The sequence below is a fragment of the Elgaria multicarinata genome, chromosome 2 (assembly GCF_023053635.1).
Source record: "Elgaria multicarinata webbii isolate HBS135686 ecotype San Diego chromosome 2, rElgMul1.1.pri, whole genome shotgun sequence".
Taxonomy (NCBI): domain Eukaryota; kingdom Metazoa; phylum Chordata; class Lepidosauria; order Squamata; family Anguidae; genus Elgaria; species Elgaria multicarinata.
The window spans coordinates 52,689,234-52,710,190 of record NC_086172.1 but is presented as its reverse complement, the minus strand read 5'-3'; the positions used below and the strand labels follow the sequence as shown (position 1 = coordinate 52,710,190).

At 43.8% G+C, this 20,957-nt stretch overlaps 1 protein-coding gene and 1 long non-coding RNA gene across 9 annotated transcripts in view; one reads left to right on the top strand and one right to left on the bottom strand.

Annotated features, from left to right (window-relative positions):
- Positions 1 to 20,957, bottom strand: part of LOC134392314 (uncharacterized) — a 401,291-nt gene that overhangs the window by 276,868 nt on the left and 103,466 nt on the right. The gene's annotated exons all lie outside the window — the stretch shown is intronic.
- Positions 15,049 to 20,957, top strand: part of FMNL2 (formin like 2) — a 212,310-nt gene continuing 206,401 nt past the window's right edge. For all 8 annotated transcript variants that reach the window (XM_063116548.1, XM_063116543.1, XM_063116551.1 and 5 more), the window contains exon 1: positions 15,049 to 15,343. In XM_063116548.1, the coding sequence (XP_062972618.1) occupies positions 15,227 to 15,343 (117 nt within the window). In that variant the 5' untranslated portion in view covers positions 15,049 to 15,226. The remainder of the gene's footprint in view (positions 15,344 to 20,957) is intronic.

Here is a 20,957-nt window from a genome sequence, read left to right as displayed (position 1 = left end):
TTTCATCAAAATAGAACAGGACTAGAGAGGAGAGACCTGTCATTGTTAAAGAGGAATGCAAGCAATGTGAGAATTTAGAAAGACATGTGTGACCTGCCATTCTGGGACCACATTTGAAACCATTCCTTTTATAGTCAGTAGCTCTGGTAGTTCATGGCAAAACATCAGATTCCTGCTCTTAAGAAATCCTTTTCTATTGGTTTTGTTGCAGGGAGTATCATCTGGTAAGGACTTGTTTTTTCTCTCTCCGCTAAACCTTATAAAATCATGAGTGATTTGAAAAGGGTCTTGAGCATCATCATTCTAGTCCAACTCCCAGGAGTGACAAGTATAAATCATCTATGAACAATGTTTATCATATTCCTCTTAAATATCTCCGGCGGTGGTGGGGAAGGAATTCTACCAATGTCTAGGCAGCTTCCTGATATCCAGAGCTTCATTTAAGAGAGGCTTCGACAATGTGATCAGCCTCAGAAACCAATTTAGTGCTGTAGCTTATCCCTAGAAGAGAAAAGTAATGACTAGTCAAGAAGCCTAGAAAAAGGCATCTAGGAGCATGTGCAGAGTATTTCTTGTCCCACTGAGCAGCCTCCCCCCCCAACTGCCAATTGTTTGGGGCTACAATAGCTACAATAGCTACAATGAAGCAGGGTGAATCCCCCACCTCAGGCGGCGGAGTGGGAGGAGCGGTGAATTGCGCTGTGTCCCCACTGGGAGGGCTCATCGCCCTTAGCAGGTGCTCAAGAGAACCCTGCTAGCTGTTCTCCTGCTGTGACATTTGCCACAGCAAGAGAGCATCCATCAGGCCTTTCCGGAGCAGCCGCCTTCTGGAGAGCTACGTCAGCCAAGTAAGCGGGCAGCATAGCTCTTCAGAAAGCCAATCAGGCCAAAATTCCTGGCTCTGAGGGAGCCCTTCCTCAGAGCCAGGCATTGTGAGAGGGGTGTTGCCTGTACAGGTGATCTCCTGGGACACCCCTCTCATGCATTTTGGCCTGCTCTCTGAAGAGCTGCAGAACCTGCTTTCTCTGGCCATGCAGGTTGCAGGGCCAGTGGAAAAGGTGGGGGGGCACGTGGGAAAGGGGTAGGAAACATGACGAAGGAAAGGAAAAAGGTTTGTGTTGTGGCAGCAGCGGGAAGGGGGGGCATGAGATGGGAAAGGGAAATGGAATGCGCTGTGATGCCACACTGGGAAGGGGATGGGGCACGCTGTGGCAGCAGGAAAGAGAAGCAGGTATGGGTGTGATGCAGTACAGTGAGGGGGAAGGTGACAGAAAGGGGAAGGGGTGGATGGTATGCGGTGGCAGGAAGAGAAAGGGGGCAGGGAAGGGGAAGTGACACAGTAAGGGGAGCATGATGCAGTGGCGGTGCATTTGCTTTCAGGCCTCAGGCAGTGGCAAACTTTCGCCTGGGCTGCTGTGAGCATTCCTGACCATTGACCATGCTAGCTGGGGCTGGTGGGAGGGAAGCCTGAAACATCGGGGGTGGGGGGGGTACCAGGCTGGTCTCCATACCGCCAGGGTGAAGGAGGCACTTTCCTCTTTATGCAAGCAGCTGTAGTGGTGCCATCTCATGGGGAAGGATGTATGAACAGGACTGAACAAGGACCCTGCTTGTGGCTAGCAAAATAAAGCAAAACCAATACAAATTAATACTAAAAAAAAACCTGAGAATCTCCAGTTTCATTCATCTAAGGTCCTCCTCCAAGTGCCTACTCCAAGAGAAGCTCAGAGGACAGCAACAAGGGAGATGGCCTTTTCAGTGGTGGCCCCCCAATTCTGGAATGATCTCCCTGATGAGGCTCGCCTGGCACCAACATTGTTGTCTTTTGGTGCCAGGTCAAGACTTTTCTCTTCTCACAGGCATTTAACAGCATATGTTGAGTTTTTAACTGACCCAGAATATATGGATATTGTATGTAATCTGTTTTTATGCTTTTAAATTTTGTATATTTGTTTTTAAATATTCTGTGTTTTAATCTTTGTAAACTGCCCAGAGAGCTTCAGCTAGGGGGCAGTATATAAATGTAATAAATTATTATTATTATTATTATTATTATTATTGTTGTTGTTGTTGTTGTTGTTGTTGTTGTTGTTTTTGTTGTTGTTTCTAGCCCTTAAGATGAGATGAGCAATGCCTGGTAAAATCTCAGCAGCCAGAGAGGAGATCACAGGAGAGGAGAGGCTAAGTAGGAGCTGGAAGATAGATTCCCCTGCCTCATCCCAGCAGAATCAGAACAATTATGTTAGCATATGAAGATATACTTTGAGCCTTGACTATGAGATATAGTTATTGCAACATCTGCATTCTCTGAAATTCCTTTCTGCGTCTTTCAAAGGGGGTAACAATGTCAGCAAAAATAAATGATGTGTTTTGAGACACCTTAAAGACTTTACAGATTTATTATGACAGGGCTTCACCATACCAGGCTCTTTATCCCACAATTCTGCTTCTGCTTCAGGATTCTTTGCGGGATAGATTGGCTCCTTTACCCGGGTGGTCAAATGCTTTGAATCAAAGACCTCCACTCTCTGTAAATTCTATATGTTTCAATATACAGCCACTAGATGGTGCTGCCAATATATTGCATTAATATCCCTTATCGTTTTATCACCAATCTTTTTGAAAAACGGGATAAAGGGAGAAAAGTGTGGGAGATGTCCTGAAGGTTCATAACGTCTTGTAAAGGACCCACAAACTGTCTTGAATGCCCAATCACGAGCGTGCAATAAATCACTGGTGCAGAAATGCTCATAATCCTTTGTGGGCTGTAGTCTACTTTACATCTTTTGTAGCAAGTTATCTGCAACAGTTTGAAAGGCACTAAATATCTGTGCTACTTGTGAATGGCCCAGTTTCAGCAGTACATGTGGCTCCCTAGTTTCTGGATCAGAAGGTACAAAGTGCACCACTAAGATGCACTGCTACAGTACGCAGAGTACTGCATCCATTAAGTAAAGGATTGGCTGACTCCTAAATGTGTTTGGTGTCTGCCCTAGTCAGGGGATTATAATACAACAGAACCTCTGAGCAAATGGTTTCCACCAATCTGAAAATCTCTCTCTCTCTCTCCCCCCACCCCCCCGTGTGTGTGGGTGGGTGGGTGGTGTGTCTTTCCTACTTCTTTCCTCCCCTCCCTCCTTCCAAAGTAGGGTTTGCCAAAATGACATTGGAAGGAGCCAAACTGAACACATGGGCTTTTGAAAAAAAAAAGGATTTGTTCCATGCAATGGTGTACAGAATATGTGTGTGTTTGTAGCCTGTTTCCCTAGCGAGATGACACTTGTAGAGACTAGAGCTGTTAGGAAAAAAGGAACTGAGACAGGATTATAAAAACCGGCACCAAACAAAAAGAGACCTGCAGCAAAAGTCTTAAAGCCTCCACTTAAATAATTGTCTAGCTGGGATCCTCGGGGGTCAGCAGGAGGAGGAGGAGGAGAGAGAGGCCATGATAAAAGACAACAACCTCTCCCTTGTTTTCCAAGGAAAGGAGAGGAAAACAAGTCATCCCCCTTACAAGCTGCCTACTTTCCTTCCTGCTGTGTTTGAACAGATGGCACCAGCGGGGACCTGAGCAGAGTGCTTAGTAATAGTATCAGACCAGCGCAGTCTCTCTATATCCCTTGGCTAAAACCACCCCATCAGTCGTGAACGTGCTGCAGTCAAGCTGATGTAGGAAGGCTCTTAAGACTAGCTTTGAAAATGATCCTTATAGATGCAAAGTCAACTGGATACGAACTTCAAGTTAGCCACAACAGAGATCCCGGGTGATGGCAGTGGGTTAGCATTCTGCCTAAAAACACAGTTCGATAAACTGTTGCTTAATAGAATCACAGCTCAGTCCACAACCCAGTTAAGAGAGCTCTTCATTTTTAGCTCCAAGGAGTTTGATAGGGATCAATTGGTTTAAATCCAGGCACAACAGCTTCTTGAATGCTTTAAATCTGACAATTTGTGCTGTGGATCCCATCCCAGACTCTTTTGCTGACACGGCCCTCTTTTCCTTCATGCCGTTGGTTCAAGAAAACGCTTGGGGGAAATTGTGAAATTTCTCTTGAGCAATAAGCGTTTTATCACAGCAGACAAATGTTATCTATCATGCAAACATTAGGGACTCTGTAAACCTGACTTTGAACTTATCACAGCGGAGGAAAGTGGGGAGGATTAAATGATATGATATAATATGACAATTATATATTGAAAAGTGGGGGGGAAACTCACCTTTCTAGACATAGAGCTCGATAACACCAGTGATTTAGTGCACTCTCACCATGTCTGGTGTGCGGATTTGCAGCACAGTACTCCCATGACGCCATGCCTGTCCTGCTGACACCCTGCCTCTTCCCCAGCCTTTTCCATCTTTTCCTATGAATTATTTTTCCTAAGCGCATTTTCCTTTGTTGTGGGCATGTGCTGTGACAGGAGCCTTGGCTTGAATGGATTGCATCAGGTCCTGGCAGGAAAAAGGTGATCTCTCCTAGCAGCCGACTCCAAGCCTCGATATAAAACCCAAACCTTGCATCCCAGGCTTGAAAGTGTTTTTTAAAAAAACGGTACAATGCCCAAATCTCTTCAGAGACAGGATTGTACTCTCTTGATGCCCCTAAAGAGCCAGACCAAAGGGCCATTCCATTTTTGCTGGGCAGAAAGGCTATCTGGTTGAAGTACTCATCTGACAGGACCTGTCTTGTTAAAGAGGGGGAAGGAGCAACCAATGAACTGGAGTGAAAAAGAGAAGGGGCAGGGTGGAGTGGAAGAGCAAACAAGCGAAAGAGCATTGGAGGGGGAAAATGTGGAGACAAAGCAGGGAACGAAATTACGTGCGATGGAGCCCATAATCCAAAGTCAGAGAAAAGAGGTAGAGGGCGCAATCCTATGTGTGTTTACTGTAGATATAAAAACATTCTTATAACTCCCAGCATTCTCTTGCCAGCATGGCTGGCTGATGGGATGCTGGGAGTTGTAGGACTTTGTTTTCTATCTAAACATGCATATGATTGCGCTCTATCTGCATTTTACCCATCTAGCTCACTAGCTGTGACCTGCATCTCTCAGCCCGAGGCCCAATTCCATTTTGGAGAAACTTTTGGGGGCCACATGCTGGTGGTGGGTGTGGCCAAAGGCAAAAGGGGAGGAGCCAAAGCACTTCTTGCCAGTAACTAAGCCTTAGGGAAGGTATCTCAACCTTTTAGAATGGGGATAAAACTGGACAAAAGCCAGGAAACCACCAATCAGTGGTTGAGGGAAAGGGTGGAGCCAGGGCAAGGGGATGTGGCTAACTGGGGAACCCTGGATGGCTGGATTAGGACTGCAGCACCAGATCTGGCCCACAAACCAGAGGTTCTACACCACTGGTTTATTCTGTTTTACCATCTAATTATAAACAAATCCTTTGTTTATACAACAGCGGGTTGCCTTTTGCCAAATGGCCGATTCTTGCCTTTGTTGGCGTGGTTTTCCGTCTTCACACAGATGTGTGTTTTACTGCTACTACAGACACACACACACAATTTTGCATTATTTACTACTTTTTTCTTCAATATCACAGAATGCATATTTATCCTAATTTATTACATCTAGGAGATTAGGGCAGCATACATGGTCCCTGCCCATTTTACCCTCACCACAGCCCTGTGAGTGTTGGTTAGGCTTGACTAGAGTGACTGGCCTGAGGTCATTAAGTGACCTTCATTGCTGAGTGGGAATGTAAACTTGGGCTTCATCCACCACTCTAACCACTACACTGCACTTCCTCTCTTATTTGATAAAAATAAAACTTGTCCAGAAAATGAAGAAAAGTGGACAATTTCTCAACAGAATGGTCAGAGTAGTAAGCAGAGTCCTATGGTACCTTAAGACTAACAGCGCAATCTTCTATGCACCTACTCGGAAGTAAGCCCTATTGATTTGAATTGGACTTACTCCTAGGTAATTAGGTATTGGATTGCAGCTTGAGGTTCCAATTCTATGCACACTTTCCTAAAACACAATGGGACTTACTTCTGCATAAGGTTCTACTCCATGTAGTTTATTGTGCTGTGCAGGGGTGGAATTTGGGGAGGATGGTTGAGTAGGTTCAGCCTCCCTTGTTGTTTTAAAATTTAGGGCCAGCTTCCATAATTATCAGTGGTCCCAATCTTTTTACTTCTGTTAGATTAACAAAAACAACAACAAAAACAACAACACAAAATTAAATTTCTCTAGTGTCCTCAGTTGGTGATATGGGTTTTTTTTTCTAGCCTGTCTTCTAAAGACAGAGTAATTTTTTAAACCTATTTTACAAATGCTTAATTCCTTGATAACATGCTACATATTTATTTATTTTATTTAAGCATTTTTATCCTGCCCTTCAGCCAAAAATGCTCTCAAGGCAGCTTACAAAAATATTTCTTGACTATGTATGCTAGATGTTTGTGATTTGATGTGTAGTTTATGTGCTTGAGTTATTGGCTCTGCACACATCCCTAGATATGGTTTTGTGATTGTGGCATTATGGATTATGGTAGATTTGATAACACATTGGTGATCTAAACAAATATATCAGTAGTCCTGATATAATACTTTGCAGCCTTGTAAAGTAGGCCACTATTTTTATCATCATATTGTATAGGCAGGGCCACCTAATGAGTTAATAATAATAATAATAACAACAACAACAACATTTTTTTAACCAGGGACTTATTGGTTCACTGCTCAGCTAATGCACTAAAAACTAGCTCTCAAAGTTTCTTAGACTTTATGTTGATGGGCTTCTGATTTACTAGTGGTAAAATGTTTGCTCTTGGCTATAGTGTGCTTACAGTGTAATCCGACTGACTTCAGTTGGGCTTACTCCAAGGTAAGTGTGTATAGGATTGCAGTGCTAAAATACTCTGGAGTACCCATCTGATGCTGGAAGAATTTAATGGATGTAACACTGCTATAAGCTAAAATTAGAGTTAAAGCCTGTTTGTTAATTCCTAATTCAAAAGGGAAGTTGCATAAGGCATAGCTCAGTGCACAAAGGCACTAGCTTACATGGATCTATTGTTATCTGCATATCAACGCAAAAGCCTGTATCACAGGACATCAGCCAGAATCAGCTCTTGCACAAGAAGCATGTGTGCACAGGCATGGAAAATGACATTACAAAATACACAGATAAACCATTCACCTACCTGTAACAAAGGCAGAATCAAATCCTCAGCATGATTAATTTGCTTGCGTTGCCTGAATGACTTGTAGAATATCATCAACACTATGTAAGGAGTAGAGCCCAAAGGAATTTTGTACAACTGTTGAATTAATGTTCAGCTTTCGTATTTTGATTTTAAACATTGAAGTTTGAACCAAACTAATTCAGAAGTTGTTATTTTAACCTGTTTTTAAATCTATTTAAATGCAGCAGCATCCATAACTGAGCTGCAAAAGTTTTGAACCAGAATTTTGTTGTTGTTGTTGTAAGCAAATTTGAGGAAGGAAATTGAAGCCATGGACTTTGGAGAAGAGCTCTTAGAACTCCCTCATGGTCACCGGCTGACAACGTCTTGTTCAGTGGAAGGGAAATGCAGGCAAACAGTGTACCCACACTCTTTTCTGCAATTCCTTTCCTTGTGGCTGTGTTCAGACAACATGATAGTCAACAGTTGCTTATCTAGGCGGTACTCCCCATACAACATGATAATAATCAACCATGGTGTGGATTAGGATCAGCACTGAGTTGACTATTAGTCCATGCTGAGTTGATTCACTCATCCCCCACTCTTCCCCCCCTCAGTCCTCTTGCTAGTATCCCATCAGCCATTGCTGTTGAAAAACGGTCTTGCTGCTTTGACCTCTCTTGCCTTGTCTCTTGCTGATGAAGTAACCAACGGTGCCCTCCACATGACATGATTTCCAGTGGTGGTTCAAAGAGCCAACTCTGCACAGTGCTGTTCAATTGTGTTGGTTATTTTGGCCAAATAACTAGGGCTCGTTCCCCGAATCAGAATAGAGGCAGGCCAATTCGGCCAGCATTGCCCAGAATCCAAGGTGGTAATGGATCAGTCTGAGGCTGAAACAGTCGGCACTGAAGCCTCAGGGTGCCTCAGGCTGATTCAGGGTAGTGCTGGGCTGCTACCCCCTGCCTGCCTGCCTGGGAAAGCCAGTGCAAGGCTGGCCATGAGTCCAGGTGAATCCATTGGACTCACCAGACTCACCTCACTTTTACTCCCCCTCCCTGCCCTCCTCCTGCCACTGCCTCTGGAACTTACCTTTAAATTGCATCCTCCTCCACGAGAGCCAAGTTGCAATTTAAAGTTACCATGGAGCACTCTCATATATATGGTTGTAAACTATGGCAGCCATAAAGGGCCATGATAACTTTAAATCACAGCTCAGCTCTCAGGAGGAGGATGTGATTTAAAAGGTAAGTTCCAGAGGTGGCAGCTCTGGGTTGGGTGAGCGAGGGGAGGAAGGGGAGGTGGTGATAGGGGAAGAGGTTGAGGGGGCTGCAAGGAGTCAGGAGTCCAATGGACTGCCGGTTAGTTTTCTGCCCGGCTTTTCTGAATGAGGCTGGCCTGCTTTGCTGGTGGTTGGGAATCTCATTTCAGCTTCAGTGCCAATGCAAGGCAGGTGCCCCGAAGTGCCCCAAGTCAAATTGGGGCCATTTCAGAAGCTCTGAAATGGCCTCTGAGGCTAGTCGGGGAGCTGCACACAGCTGTACAAATAATCAAACTTGGTTAAAAGGCTCCCACCAGACAACTTGATAACCCACTGTGGGTTAAATAACCAACCGTTGGCTATTTAAACCACCATTGGTTATCGTGTTGTCTGAATCCAGTCATAGTCTCTTCTCCTACTACCAGGTGGAAATCTTTTTTCTCTGGCTGCTTCCACCAAACCATCCTCAAAACTCAGTAGGACTTGGGTATCTGCTTTAGGTAATGTGTGGGCTGGCTGTTAGGTGTGTGATTAAAAAAAAGACCACAAAATTTGAAATAAAGTTTAAATTTTAATTGAGGAAAAATGTCAATAGGAAAATATTTTAAAATCTGAATAGGTACACATACACCAAACCTCACTGAGCAATACAGTAACAAAATATCCAGGGATAAACACATCAATGTAACCTAATTAGACTTTTATCCAAACAATATTTCATTGAAATTGGACCAGCTCTCTTAATCAGTTCTCCAGATTCAGCAGTTCTGTTTTTTTCCACCATGTGGGGGTATTTTTGTCTTTTCCACTTTGTATGCTCATAATGTAGATCAGTGTTTCCCGACTTCGTGCCCTCTAGACGTTTTGGACTACAATTCTTATCATCCCCATCATTGGCCATGCTGGCTGGAACTGATGGGAGCTGGAGTCTAAAACATCTGGAGGACATCACATTAGGGGAGGATGATGTAGTTTAAACCGGATTCCACAAGGTATCTGGCACTAAAGCTAGCTCAAGGAATATATGTAACAGTGCTTTTTATGGTGTTCTGGGTTGGACTTTGGTGACTTCCAAATTAAAGAATTGTGAAGTATCTTTTTTAGGACACCTCTCTACATGGAAATCTGTAGTGATTACACTAGTGTATTTAGCTGCTGTTGGTCATTTAGATGAAATCAGGGGAACACATTTCAAAGCCCTTTGGGAATAAGCAGTGTAAATATAAATTTGCAAATACATAACATGAAGATGCAAGTTTTGATTATGTTTTATAACAGCCTTGACCTGATGAGAACAGAATGTCCAAAACAAACAAACAACAACAAAAAACACCTAGGAGGTAATTTACTTGTTGACATTTTTATTATCATTATTAAGACCTAGATAGACCAAAACCAATTGAGTCCTAATGTCATTGCATACAAACATTACAACCACGCCCAATACATTCAAGTCAGAACTCTCTGCAGGCTAGAGAATTTGGAGAGAGGCATAATTTAGGGATGATAAAGGTGTAGTTGATTTGTATCAACTACACTGCTACTACATGATGTTGAAGCTGAAGGACATTCTACACAAAAAGTGTTTTGAAGAGGAAGATATATTTATACCATGTTCATTTCCCCACCCACCCCAGTTTATGGATCACTTATTTATCCACTGCTTGTTCTAGATCAACACAAACATCCTTGGATTCCTCTAAGTCTGAAAGCTTTGCACAATTATCCACTGGCTGCAATTGTAAGAATACTTATGAGGAAGTAAGTCCTATTGAATCAAGTGGAACTTCCTTCTTAGGATGCCTTTAATATCGTAGAGAACAGCCAGAGCTGGACACCAGGAAGCTCTGGTTAGCAATTGCATTTATACTGGGACCAAACAAAGTAAATTGATATTGCTTTGTCTACTTTAAGATGGTAATTGGTCCCATTATATAATCTGGCAAGATTAGCCACAAAGCATCCCTTCGAAATTGTAGACCAAAGCTTGTGTTTTCTTATGTTGTGCAATGAACAATAGTGAGTTCAGCGAAAGAAAAGGCAACTGGTAAAACAAGACAGAGTCTGGCATCTACTGTTCCATTAGAACAAGAACTCACTCACCTGCAGCAGATATACTGGTTTAATTACTGGTGGGGCAAGAGATAAACCCTGTCATCTTGTCTGACTTTAATAAATGCAGTAGTGACTTGTGATTTTAATATATTTTTACGACAGCTTCTCTAGTTCTGCCTCTAGCAAGAACAATTATACTATATCACATAAATAACAACATGTTTCTTCTTTAGAAAAGAACCCATGGCATCTTGCTTTCCACAATATCATCTTGATGCAGAGTTTGAGCTCTTTTCCGAGGGAAAGGAATTGGCTACATCACTTTAACAAACATTTATTTTGCTGGCAAAAAAACTCAGGGTTTTTCAGTAAGGAATGAAAATTGAGTTCAAAGGCTTTATTTGTACTGTTTGAAGGGAAGTTGATACAATACTTTGATTGTTATTAGAGTTGCCTAAGCATGAATGTGAGCATGTCTCCAAATAGGATTTTCATATGGTGCCAAAGTGTTACAAAGCAATGCACCCTATCAGCACCAGCAAACAAATACTACAGTAGCAGTACCAGCTGTAACCATCAGATTCATTTTGTGCTGTCCTGAAAGGAAAGGTAAAGCCATATTTCATTAAAATCTAACACAAGGAAGTTCACAAAGGAACAAACTCTCAGAAGTCCATTATAGAACTATGATGAATGACGTCAATTTAACGATGGCTCAGTTTTACCCATAGGTATATCTATACATGCTTGAATAGCAGACCTTGTGAGGGGACCTTCCCTCAACTGTGTCAGGATCTACACTACAGTATATCCTGACACAGCTTTATAAAGGTATGGAAGTGCACTGACAACTGTTGGGGCCCATGACACACTCCACATACCGCTTTCAAACTGCTTTCAAAGTGTTGTATCTTGGTTGGTGTAATAAATACTAATAATAATACACTAATAATGTGTCTCTAATAAATAAGGCCAAACCAGGATATTAGTGGAGGCCTGTCAGAAAACACAAGTGGCTTGATTATGTTCCACGCAGGGGCAATTTTCTGCCTTCAGGGGGCTCTATATATTGTGTTATTCAAAAGAAGCCCCAAATGTTTTTCAACTAGTCGCCCACCCTCTGCAAGCATCCCTAGGGATTCCACGACATTTTACAACTTCCCATTTCAGGCACTTCATATTCCAAGTTATCATTGTTAGTACACATTTTTGCTTCTGAATTTTCTAATTGTTAACTAAATTACTTACTCATAAGTTTTTATTTTATTTTTAAATGTGTTTGGCAGTAGGGAGAGACCACTGGAGTTTTGCAAGGTATCATGACATGTTAGAGAGATTCCTCAACCAAAAAAGGGTTGAAAAATAACCCATCTTCATTAAAAACATTGTGTGAAGGATTGCTATTCAGTGATCTGATAAACAGTAATTACTTACTGGTTAATAATTTACCATTGGGGGATCTCCCCTTCTCTCCACTCTGAGAGTGCTTACCTATTAGGGTGTATGAGGACCGTGACCATTTCTTAATGATAATATAAATAATTTTATGATAATTTCTGTCAGAAGTGACATGCAACATGGTATGAAGGCCTGCCACACTCCTTCTCCACTCCCACCTCATATCCAGGATTTGTACTAAGTTGACTACTTGACAAATAGGTGTCCTGGTTCATTTTGGTGAACTGTAGCCAGCAAGTCCCAATTCCACAGAAGGCCACTTCAGTTCACACTTTACATGTTTAGGTATACACTTAAAAGTTTAAAGTGTGATTGGAACAAACTCATATATCATGTAGTACAGTGATCAAGGAGCTGGGTTTGACTGTAGATCCTTGTCGAGTGCGCACTTGATGACCAATGTGGGTTTGCTTCTACAGAAGTATGGAATGGCCACCCAACACCTGGTCTAGAAGAGACTATCCCAGAAATGTATTTGATGTCAGTTCTGCTGGCTAGGAGTCCCTGTTTGCATTACACTTTTTTCAACATTTACTCCAGGGGGGTGAAAAGAGGGAGAAAACATGAAACAATGTTTTCTCCCCCCCTCCCCGTGTAAGAATAAATAACAGCTAGTGGGATTTGCAAGAAATGTTGCTGTATATCTCCCTGTATAGTGCAGGGAGGACTTTTTAGTTTTGCCCTGAACCATAATCCCACTTCAGAGATAAAGCTGATAGGGCTTGAGCAAGCCAATCCCTCATATTCCTTTCTTCCAGTAGTCTTGCTCTCACCTGCCCCCCCCCCTCACCTCAACACTCTGTAAGCTCTGGAAATTTGCAGATCCTTGTCAGGCCATTTCTGGGATTTTAAAAACACTCCTATTTTAATTTGGTGGTTCAGGGCAGAACCAATTATCTACTAAAGCCCATGAATCATACACCGAGATGATCTGCATACACCAGTACAAATCTTCATCTCAGTTACTGCAGCTCAGGCATTCTAATAGTCTGAAAATTGATATTGCTTAACAATTGGGAATTCAAGATCTTTGCCGGTGTATTGTAAATCACCCAGAGATCCATCAGAAGATCCTGATCTTCCTTCTGCCTACACCTGGGATATATGATATTGCTATAAATAATGTCATATTGATGTTGGTAATTGCACCCTCTGTGTACATGGTGCTTTACAAATAACAAGTTTGGTGCGTTTGTGTATTTGCGGGGAATAGTTCAAGCATTATGAGTTTAGCATGCACGAGTGGTGTGCACACACTAAAACTATAAAGCAGGGGTGGGGAATGTCCGGCCTAATCTGGCTCATGAAAATTCATCATCTGGTCCACAGAGTATCTTTGGATTCCTCAAGGGTGTGTGGCTTGGCTGATCATAGAACAGAGATAACAGTGGGGATTCCACTATGAGCTGTGGAATGCACATAGGACTCTCAGCAGGTAGGAGGGGGGAAGGGAAGATTCAGCTGGTGTTGGCCGAATTTCCTCATGCACTGCACTCTGCCCCTCTGGGGACGTGTAAAGCCAGGGACTCACCTGCACCATGCCTTCCTCCATTGGGGAAGATGTGGCGAGGGTGATGCATCCCTTGACCAAGGCGGTGCCTGGAGTGGCTTTGCCTAGACTAGGAAGGACAGTAGGAGCATAGCGATGGAAGGATCTCCTAGTCCAGGTAGTATAACTGCTCTTATTAAGAAGAGAGCGTTTGGAAGAGGGACATTTACATCAAGGAAAAAATCTGCTCCCTTAACATGCATTTTTCCTCTTGAGTTTTTCTGCATTTACTACAGGCTCCTCCAGAGACAACTACTTCATTTGTAATTAAAACCTTCCCCTCTGGCCGATGTTTCATGAAGTTCAATGAAACATCACCATCTAGTGTCGGAATTAATGCCACAATTATTTTAGAAATCTGACTATCTCTGGTTTTTTTTTGAGGGGGGGTGTTAAAGTGAGATTTCCGTAGGAAGATGTGAGTGACGTCCTGGAAGTGAACGGCAACATGTAATGGACCTGCAAACTTCTGTGAATGGCCAATCACGGGTCTGCAATAATAATAATAATAATGATGATGATTTATTTCTTACCCGCCTCTCCATTTGGATCGCTCATGTACAGAAGCTCATTGTGTGATAACAAGAATACATAAACTCATGCCATTTAAAATATAATGTCTGAATTGTAGAGGAATGATGTGTTTTCAGGTCTGGCCCAAGACATATTGCTGCATGAGGTGGAGGAGAAATTGGTATTGACTTCCCAAGTCACGATGTGAAGGATACCTGAGGCAGAAAATCCCACAAGCACCTCTCCTTCTCCCTGGCACTAAAAACACAACAGGGATAAATGAAGGGGGGAACCCTACAAATGTGCTGCCCTCTCATGATATCATATTTCAAAAATCCTTTGGCAGGGCACCTTACCAGACCTTGTGGAAAGGGCAGATTCTGTTCTTGTGGCTTCTTCCCCACCACGATGGTATAGGACCCCTTTATTCATACAAAGCACGTTTCCACTCTTAAGTGGTAGATTTAGGATTTTCTTGTTCTTTTTGAACTGAAGTTTTCTTCCCACCGCCTGGCTGGTACGTTGCGTCGCTGCTGCCGGGGCTTTGCATGTTGGTGCATGAGGGCCACTGGTGAGGACTACCATTCCCAGCTTTCCCCGGGGCGGGGGCGTGGAGAAGGTCCGTAGGAGGTGTCTGCGGAGAGGGGGCTTTGTGCTGCGGTGCGCGTTTGTCTGTCTGGCTCGTCGGCTGCTGCTGCTTCTCTTGGTCGCGCTTTGTAGGCGCTGCGCGTGGTGGAGGCAGCGAACCCGGCGCTCGCTGCAGCCGAGCGTCAAGAGGCGACGGGCGAGGAGGAGGAGGGCCAGGACCGCTCCGCCCCAGCCATGCGTCTCCCAGTCAGGACTGCTCGGCGTGGCCACGGTGCAGCATGCAGGAGCTAAGATCCCGGCTCCCCTCTCGAAGAAAGGGAGCCAGATCGAGAGCATGAAGCTGGAAGGAGCGCATTTCCACGGCCAGTCCTAGAGGGAGATCTCGAGCTGGGCGCCTCCGCCTCGCTTCTTTGATTTTCAGTGTCGGGGGTGGGTTGTGTCGCTCTCTGCGTGGGGGGCGGCGAGTGGGGCTGGCGGCGCTCGGGGGGCCTCCGTGCCGAGAAGAGCGGATCGCCGTTGGGCAGGTGGGAAAGGAATAACGGAGCGGCGAGCGACCCCGCGGCGTGTGGCGCTGGTGGCGGCGCTTCGGAGTGGAATCTCTGCCGCCTGCGAGAGAGGGGTGGACGGCTCTCGCCCGCCCCCCTTCCCCGAGGAAGGGCCGTCGCCATGGGCAATGCGGGGAGCATGGACGCTCAGCAGACGGACTTCAGGGCGCACAACATGCCCCTCAAGCTGCCGATGCCCGAGCCGGGAGAACTGGAGGAGAGATTCGCCGTGGTTTTGGTGAGTAAGGACCGGGCGTGTTTCGCCTTCTCTCCCATCCCGGGGGCAAGCGCGGCTCAGACAATCCAATGGAGACAGAAAGCGGGTGGGTGGGTGCGGGGAAGGAGGAGGGGACTTGCCTCGATCCCTTGTGTGTGCGCGTCTCTGTCGCTCTTTTCTTTCCTCCTCGACCGTGCTCGTGAGATGGGGCTTAGAAGGGCACGATCGAGGGGGACACGAAAAGGTTCGAGTGTCTTTCAGCCCGTCGAGTTCTGGAGCTCGGATTTGATTGTTCTTTCCAATGGCGAGGGGTGGGGGGTGGGAGGGAACGGGCGCCTGCGGCTCGGAGTTGGACGGAGGGAGCCCAACTGCTTGGAAAGCAGCTGATCCATTGTTTGAAGGGAACGGGGCAACTGGCTGATGGCGTGTGCTGCAGGGAGAGCGGCTCCCTCGCGGCTCCTGGGTTACTGAGTGGGTGTGAAAAGCAGCCTCGGAGAATGGGCTTCGCTTGCCCGCCCTTCCCTAAAACCGAACGATCCCTCCCCAGCCTCCGTAGTAAAGTGAAAGATGCGGCCCCGGTTTGCAGCTGTGTTGTATGATCCGGGGGAGATTCCGGCCCCGCAGTTAAAGTTCTTGCTGCGCAGGCGGCCATTCAGTTGCTACTACTGGTTTGTTCTAAACGGAGATCTGCATCTCATTTGCAACTGGGGGGGGGGGGAGATGTTGGAAAGCCTGGAGAGGCCGGAAAAATCACTGCCCTTGAATCAAAGTTGAAAGCGTGCACGTTTTTAGTTGTGGTGGTGCCGGTGGTTTTGTTGTTAATCCTGATCGAGGGGAAGGCAGGCTTGAAAATGGGCATCTTCTCCAAATTAGGGGCCTTTGCAGCTCGACCCTATTGCACGCACTTACTCGGAAGTAAGTCCCTATTACTTTAGTGTACTTGATCCTCAAGGAGTTGTGCATAGGATTGCAACTTTGGTTAACGATTTGATCGGTTGGGTGGCCTAGAAGGAATTTAAGTTTTTGCCCTTCTTTGTCTTCCTTTCTTAAATGATTTAATAAAACCCACCTCATGGCAGCTGTGTCTAGTTTTCATGGCAAGCTGCAAACGTTAGTTTCCGTGCAAAGAAGACACTTTGGGACTTTTAACTGTGCTTTCACGCAATTTGGAGCAAAGACACAGATGGTGATAGCTTTCTAATTTCATCCAAATTCTTAATAGGTGCTGTAAGGTCAATGAATAGGATTTGGCACAGTGGTAATTTCCTCTTGTGATACATACATTTGGTCCTAAATAGCATTTAATAGAAGGATTCCATCCCTCCCCCGCTCCATATGTGTTCTAATGGATCTCAGTATTTCATTCAGAATCAATGAAACCAACTTATTAGCGTCAGTGACCCTGTTCAGAAGCCACACTAAGCCATGGTGGTTAAGCATTTTGAGCTAAACTATGGGCTAGTGTGTTGTGTGAACCATGACTTAGCATGTCATGTGAACCATTCCTAACCATGGTGACTACATAAGCATGGTTTAAACATGCTCATTAACAATTTGCTGCAAAAGGTTTAGCAGCCTAACCATGGCTTAGGATGTTGTCTGAACAGGCCCAGTATCTGGTGTCTATGGATTTAACTTTGTAGTACAAAAACGATGCAGGTGACGTCTATAAATTTAGGGAGATACATATAATGCGCAAGCAGCATGCGGACTATTATTTAAAGAGGAAAGTGTTCATAGTTTTGCATTAATGGCAAAGGTTCTTTTAAATGGCTTTAGGAATTAGTCTGCATGTTTCCAAGAAGTGAGCGAGGAATGATTTTAAATAGTGCTGTGCATGCCGTTTTGAGAGGCTTCCAGTATGGCCTTTGCCATCAATAGCAATGCATCAGTTCCTGTTTCTTTACCTTTGGCACAATTTATTATGGAAATCAGCTCTAGCAATAACACTTTTTGGGGGGTCAAATGTAAGTGCATCATCCAGCCAGGAGCAATAATGTGCCTTGAAGGAACCAGACAGGATTGCATTTTCTGTTCATTTGACCTTGCAGCACTCTTAATTTTGCAATTGCATCTTGCTAGATGGGGCGTTAAATAATACAATATGCAAAAAAAAGCCAGTAATTAAACATGTAACAAAGTAATTATTTCATTAAGTGAAAGTAGTAGTGAGATCATTTCTGTTTTGTCATATGCTTGGCAAGTAACCTCCCCCTGACTGAATGCTAATATTTTCTTTTGCTATCCTAGAAACTAATCTCAGTTTACAGTCTTGAGGCTTAGATAGGTTCACATATTTATTCCTTAGGGTGAAATCCTGTTCAAGTTTAGACAGAAAAATATCTTACAGCTCCCAGCATGCCCCAACCAGCCATGGTGGCTGGGGAATGCTGGGAGTTGTAGGACTTTTCTCTGTCTAAACATGCATAAGGTTGTGGCCTGAATCACTTTCTTAATATTGTTATTTATAAAACTTGCTGGAGGTAGTATGCTGGAAGTTGTCGGACGTCTTCTGTCCAAACATGCATAGGATTTTCACCCTTAACATCATAGATAACAGCCAGAGCAGAGTTGGCGACCTTGAAGCTTTTTTTCTGTCTTAACATGCAAAGGATTGTACACTTAATGTGTGTATATGTGTGTTTCCCCTCTACACAAGAGTAGCTTTTGCTGCTTCCATGGCTCTTCTCATGTCTGATCTGAATACTTGTATTGACTCCCATCCAAGTGTCTCTTCCTCACAGTGTAATTTCCTCTAAAAGTGAACTAGGGTGGCTGAGTGCCATTTGGAAGGGAAATGGGGCCACCGAAAAAGAAGATAGAGATTTCTTCCTACTCCTTAGTTATGCAGACAAGTTTGTAAACACACAATCCTATGCCTGTTTTGGCAGAAAAAGTCCCACAACTCCAACATGCTGGCTGAGGAGTGCTGCCTAAACAGGCATGGGATTGCACCTTGACAGCTTTCAGAGTGAGTACAGAAATTAAATATAGCATCATAAAATCAATAGTTAACAGTGAATAAAGTGCTGGAATGATATAACTGTCCTTTTTAATCTGCAGTGAATCCTGTGAAGGAGGACAGTGGATTCTCCTAGTGAAAATTTCATTTATTTACATAATTTATTTTTAATTAAATTATGTAAACAAAGCAGTAACAAAAGTATAGTTTGTAATAAAAATAAATAATAGATGTTACTGTCATTATTGTTAACAACAAAGCATGCAAGCCTAAAGCAAACTTTAAAAAAGCAATGGTCCATTCAAGTAGACAGTGTAATCAAACTGCTCTAAAGTTAAAAATGTACATTTTGCACTTTTTAAAAGCCTGGGGCAGCAGAAACACCTTTGCCTGGTGCCTAAATGTTAGTAATGACTGTTCTAGGTGGGCTTCCCTGGAGAGGGCATTCCAAAGGCAAGGATCCACCAAGGCTTTCTCTCCAGTCGCTACCTCCCGCAGCTCAGGTGGGGAAGGCATTTGAAGAAAGGCCTCAGATGATCATCTGAGTGGATGGGTGAAATGATATGGGAGAAGGCGGTCCAGCAAATATCTGCATCCTAAACTGTGTAGGGCTTTAAAGATTAAGGCCAGCATTTTGAAGGAGTGGTAGTTACACTCAGTCTGACTATCACATGCTTCTTCAGGGAAACACTGATGCATCAGTCACATTCAGGGGATGCACCCATGACCTCCCGCTAGCTTCATTTCTCTAGCCCCCTCCCTCTCAACCCCCATGCTGATACCAGATAACTCTTCTCCTTTCTTCCTGGTGCTTCTCCTTGCTGAGGACTGGCATGGTGGTGCTTTGAAATCTGTGCACTTGACTGTTAGCAGTAGGAACTGAGATGTAGTTTCACAGATTCTGTGGCATTGCTTGGAATAAATGGGGAAGTTGTCCTCTGCAGGGTGTGCATTCAGAACAGATTGCTTTGTCAGGGCATATGTATCTAGGGCAGAGCTTTTAGAAGTCCCTGTTACTAATAGAAGTGTGTTTGACTGGTCCATCCCATGACCTTAGTGCTATTTTATTTATTTATTTATTTATTTATTTTATTTCTATACCGCCCAATAGCCAAAGCTCTCTGGGCGGTTCACAAAAATAAAAACCATGAAGAGCATAATAAAACAACCAACAATTTAAAAACACAAATACAAAATACAATATATTGCATGTCCTGTGTGTGCTTAGAGCTGATGTCAACATACCAGCATCAGTATAGAGTGTTAGTGTGTTGTATTTTAAGGAAGCAGCAAATTCTAAAATCCATATTAGGTCTAATAAAGCTATTACATAACTAAAGATCACAAAAGATGTGCAAGCTTTCAAGAAAAGCTTCTTGCTCGATGAAGAGGTCTGAACAACTTTGTAAGCTTGCACATTTATTATCTTTTGGTTGGCCTAAGAAAACTATTACACTAATATGAATTTTGGAATAAGGAAATAGAGATGCCAGGACTGAGTCGTGGAGTATTACAGATGTACAATGTGAAGGGAACTTCTGAGGGAGGTTTGGAGGATTGGAGAGAGCCTTGTTAGTGTCAGCCCCCTGATTGTGGAATGGTCCCCCAGCCAGTGAAATCTGCCTGGTCTCCAACATTCTTATCTTTTTGGCACCATGTTCACACTTTCCCCCCACACATTTGGCAACATACTATACACCTTTATATCGAGTCTGCAGGCCCTCTCTGCTTTTCCTGTTTGCATGTTGAAGTTGGAAGTTTGGACAAAGATAATGTCTGAATCTTCCCTCGCTTCCTCTGCATTGTGCCCAAAGAAGACTGGGCTGGGACCCCAAAGAAAAGAGTTGAAGCTGTGAAACTTCCAGCAGGGTGGTCTTTTCCTCTGTCTTTAATAGCATTTTGTGTTTATGGAGGACGACACATGAGCAAAAGGAGGGGGCCAGGGCTGAGGCGGCAGAAAGGACTGTAGCCTAATGAGCTGTTGCTGACAAAATCTGGTCAGTGGCTCACACACTTGTGGTGACTCTAACATGAAACATCCCTTTACCCTTCAGCCATGTTGTTCCATTGGGCAAATGGCTGTCCTGTATGAGGCTTCAGAAGGATGTAGAACAATACATTTTGAAGAAGAAATGGAATATGAGTTAGATGATGGATGACCACTGTTACTCATTTTCAAAAAATTGAATCCACAGCCTCTCCACTCTGTTGTGTGTGTGTGATTTAAACCATTCTGTTCTTAGGACCAAAATAGACGTTATTTTACATCTGTATCTAACAGCTGCATCTTTTTTTCATTTTTATTCTAGAATAGGCACAGGGACTCCAATACAGATCCTAAAAGTCCTTCTAGCCCATGATAGGGTTCTGATTCAGAACATCCCCTGTGCCTGATCCAGTTGCTAGATATGGATTTAAGGCAATGTTTTAGATCTTATACTGACATCTTGCTATAGGCATATAAAAATGCTTATTTAGTATTGGTGGGGCAGCTAGAATTTTGCCACTGTTTAGAAACAAGTGTCTCAATTCAGTGATCCATTCAAGGTTTGGGGGTGTTGATGATATTCATCTCCACTTTCCAGAACAGCTACCTCATTTAATTCAATGGATGTAGCAGATTAGCTCATGCATTGCTTTTCATACATCGTTTTGGATACTGTAGGATGGACC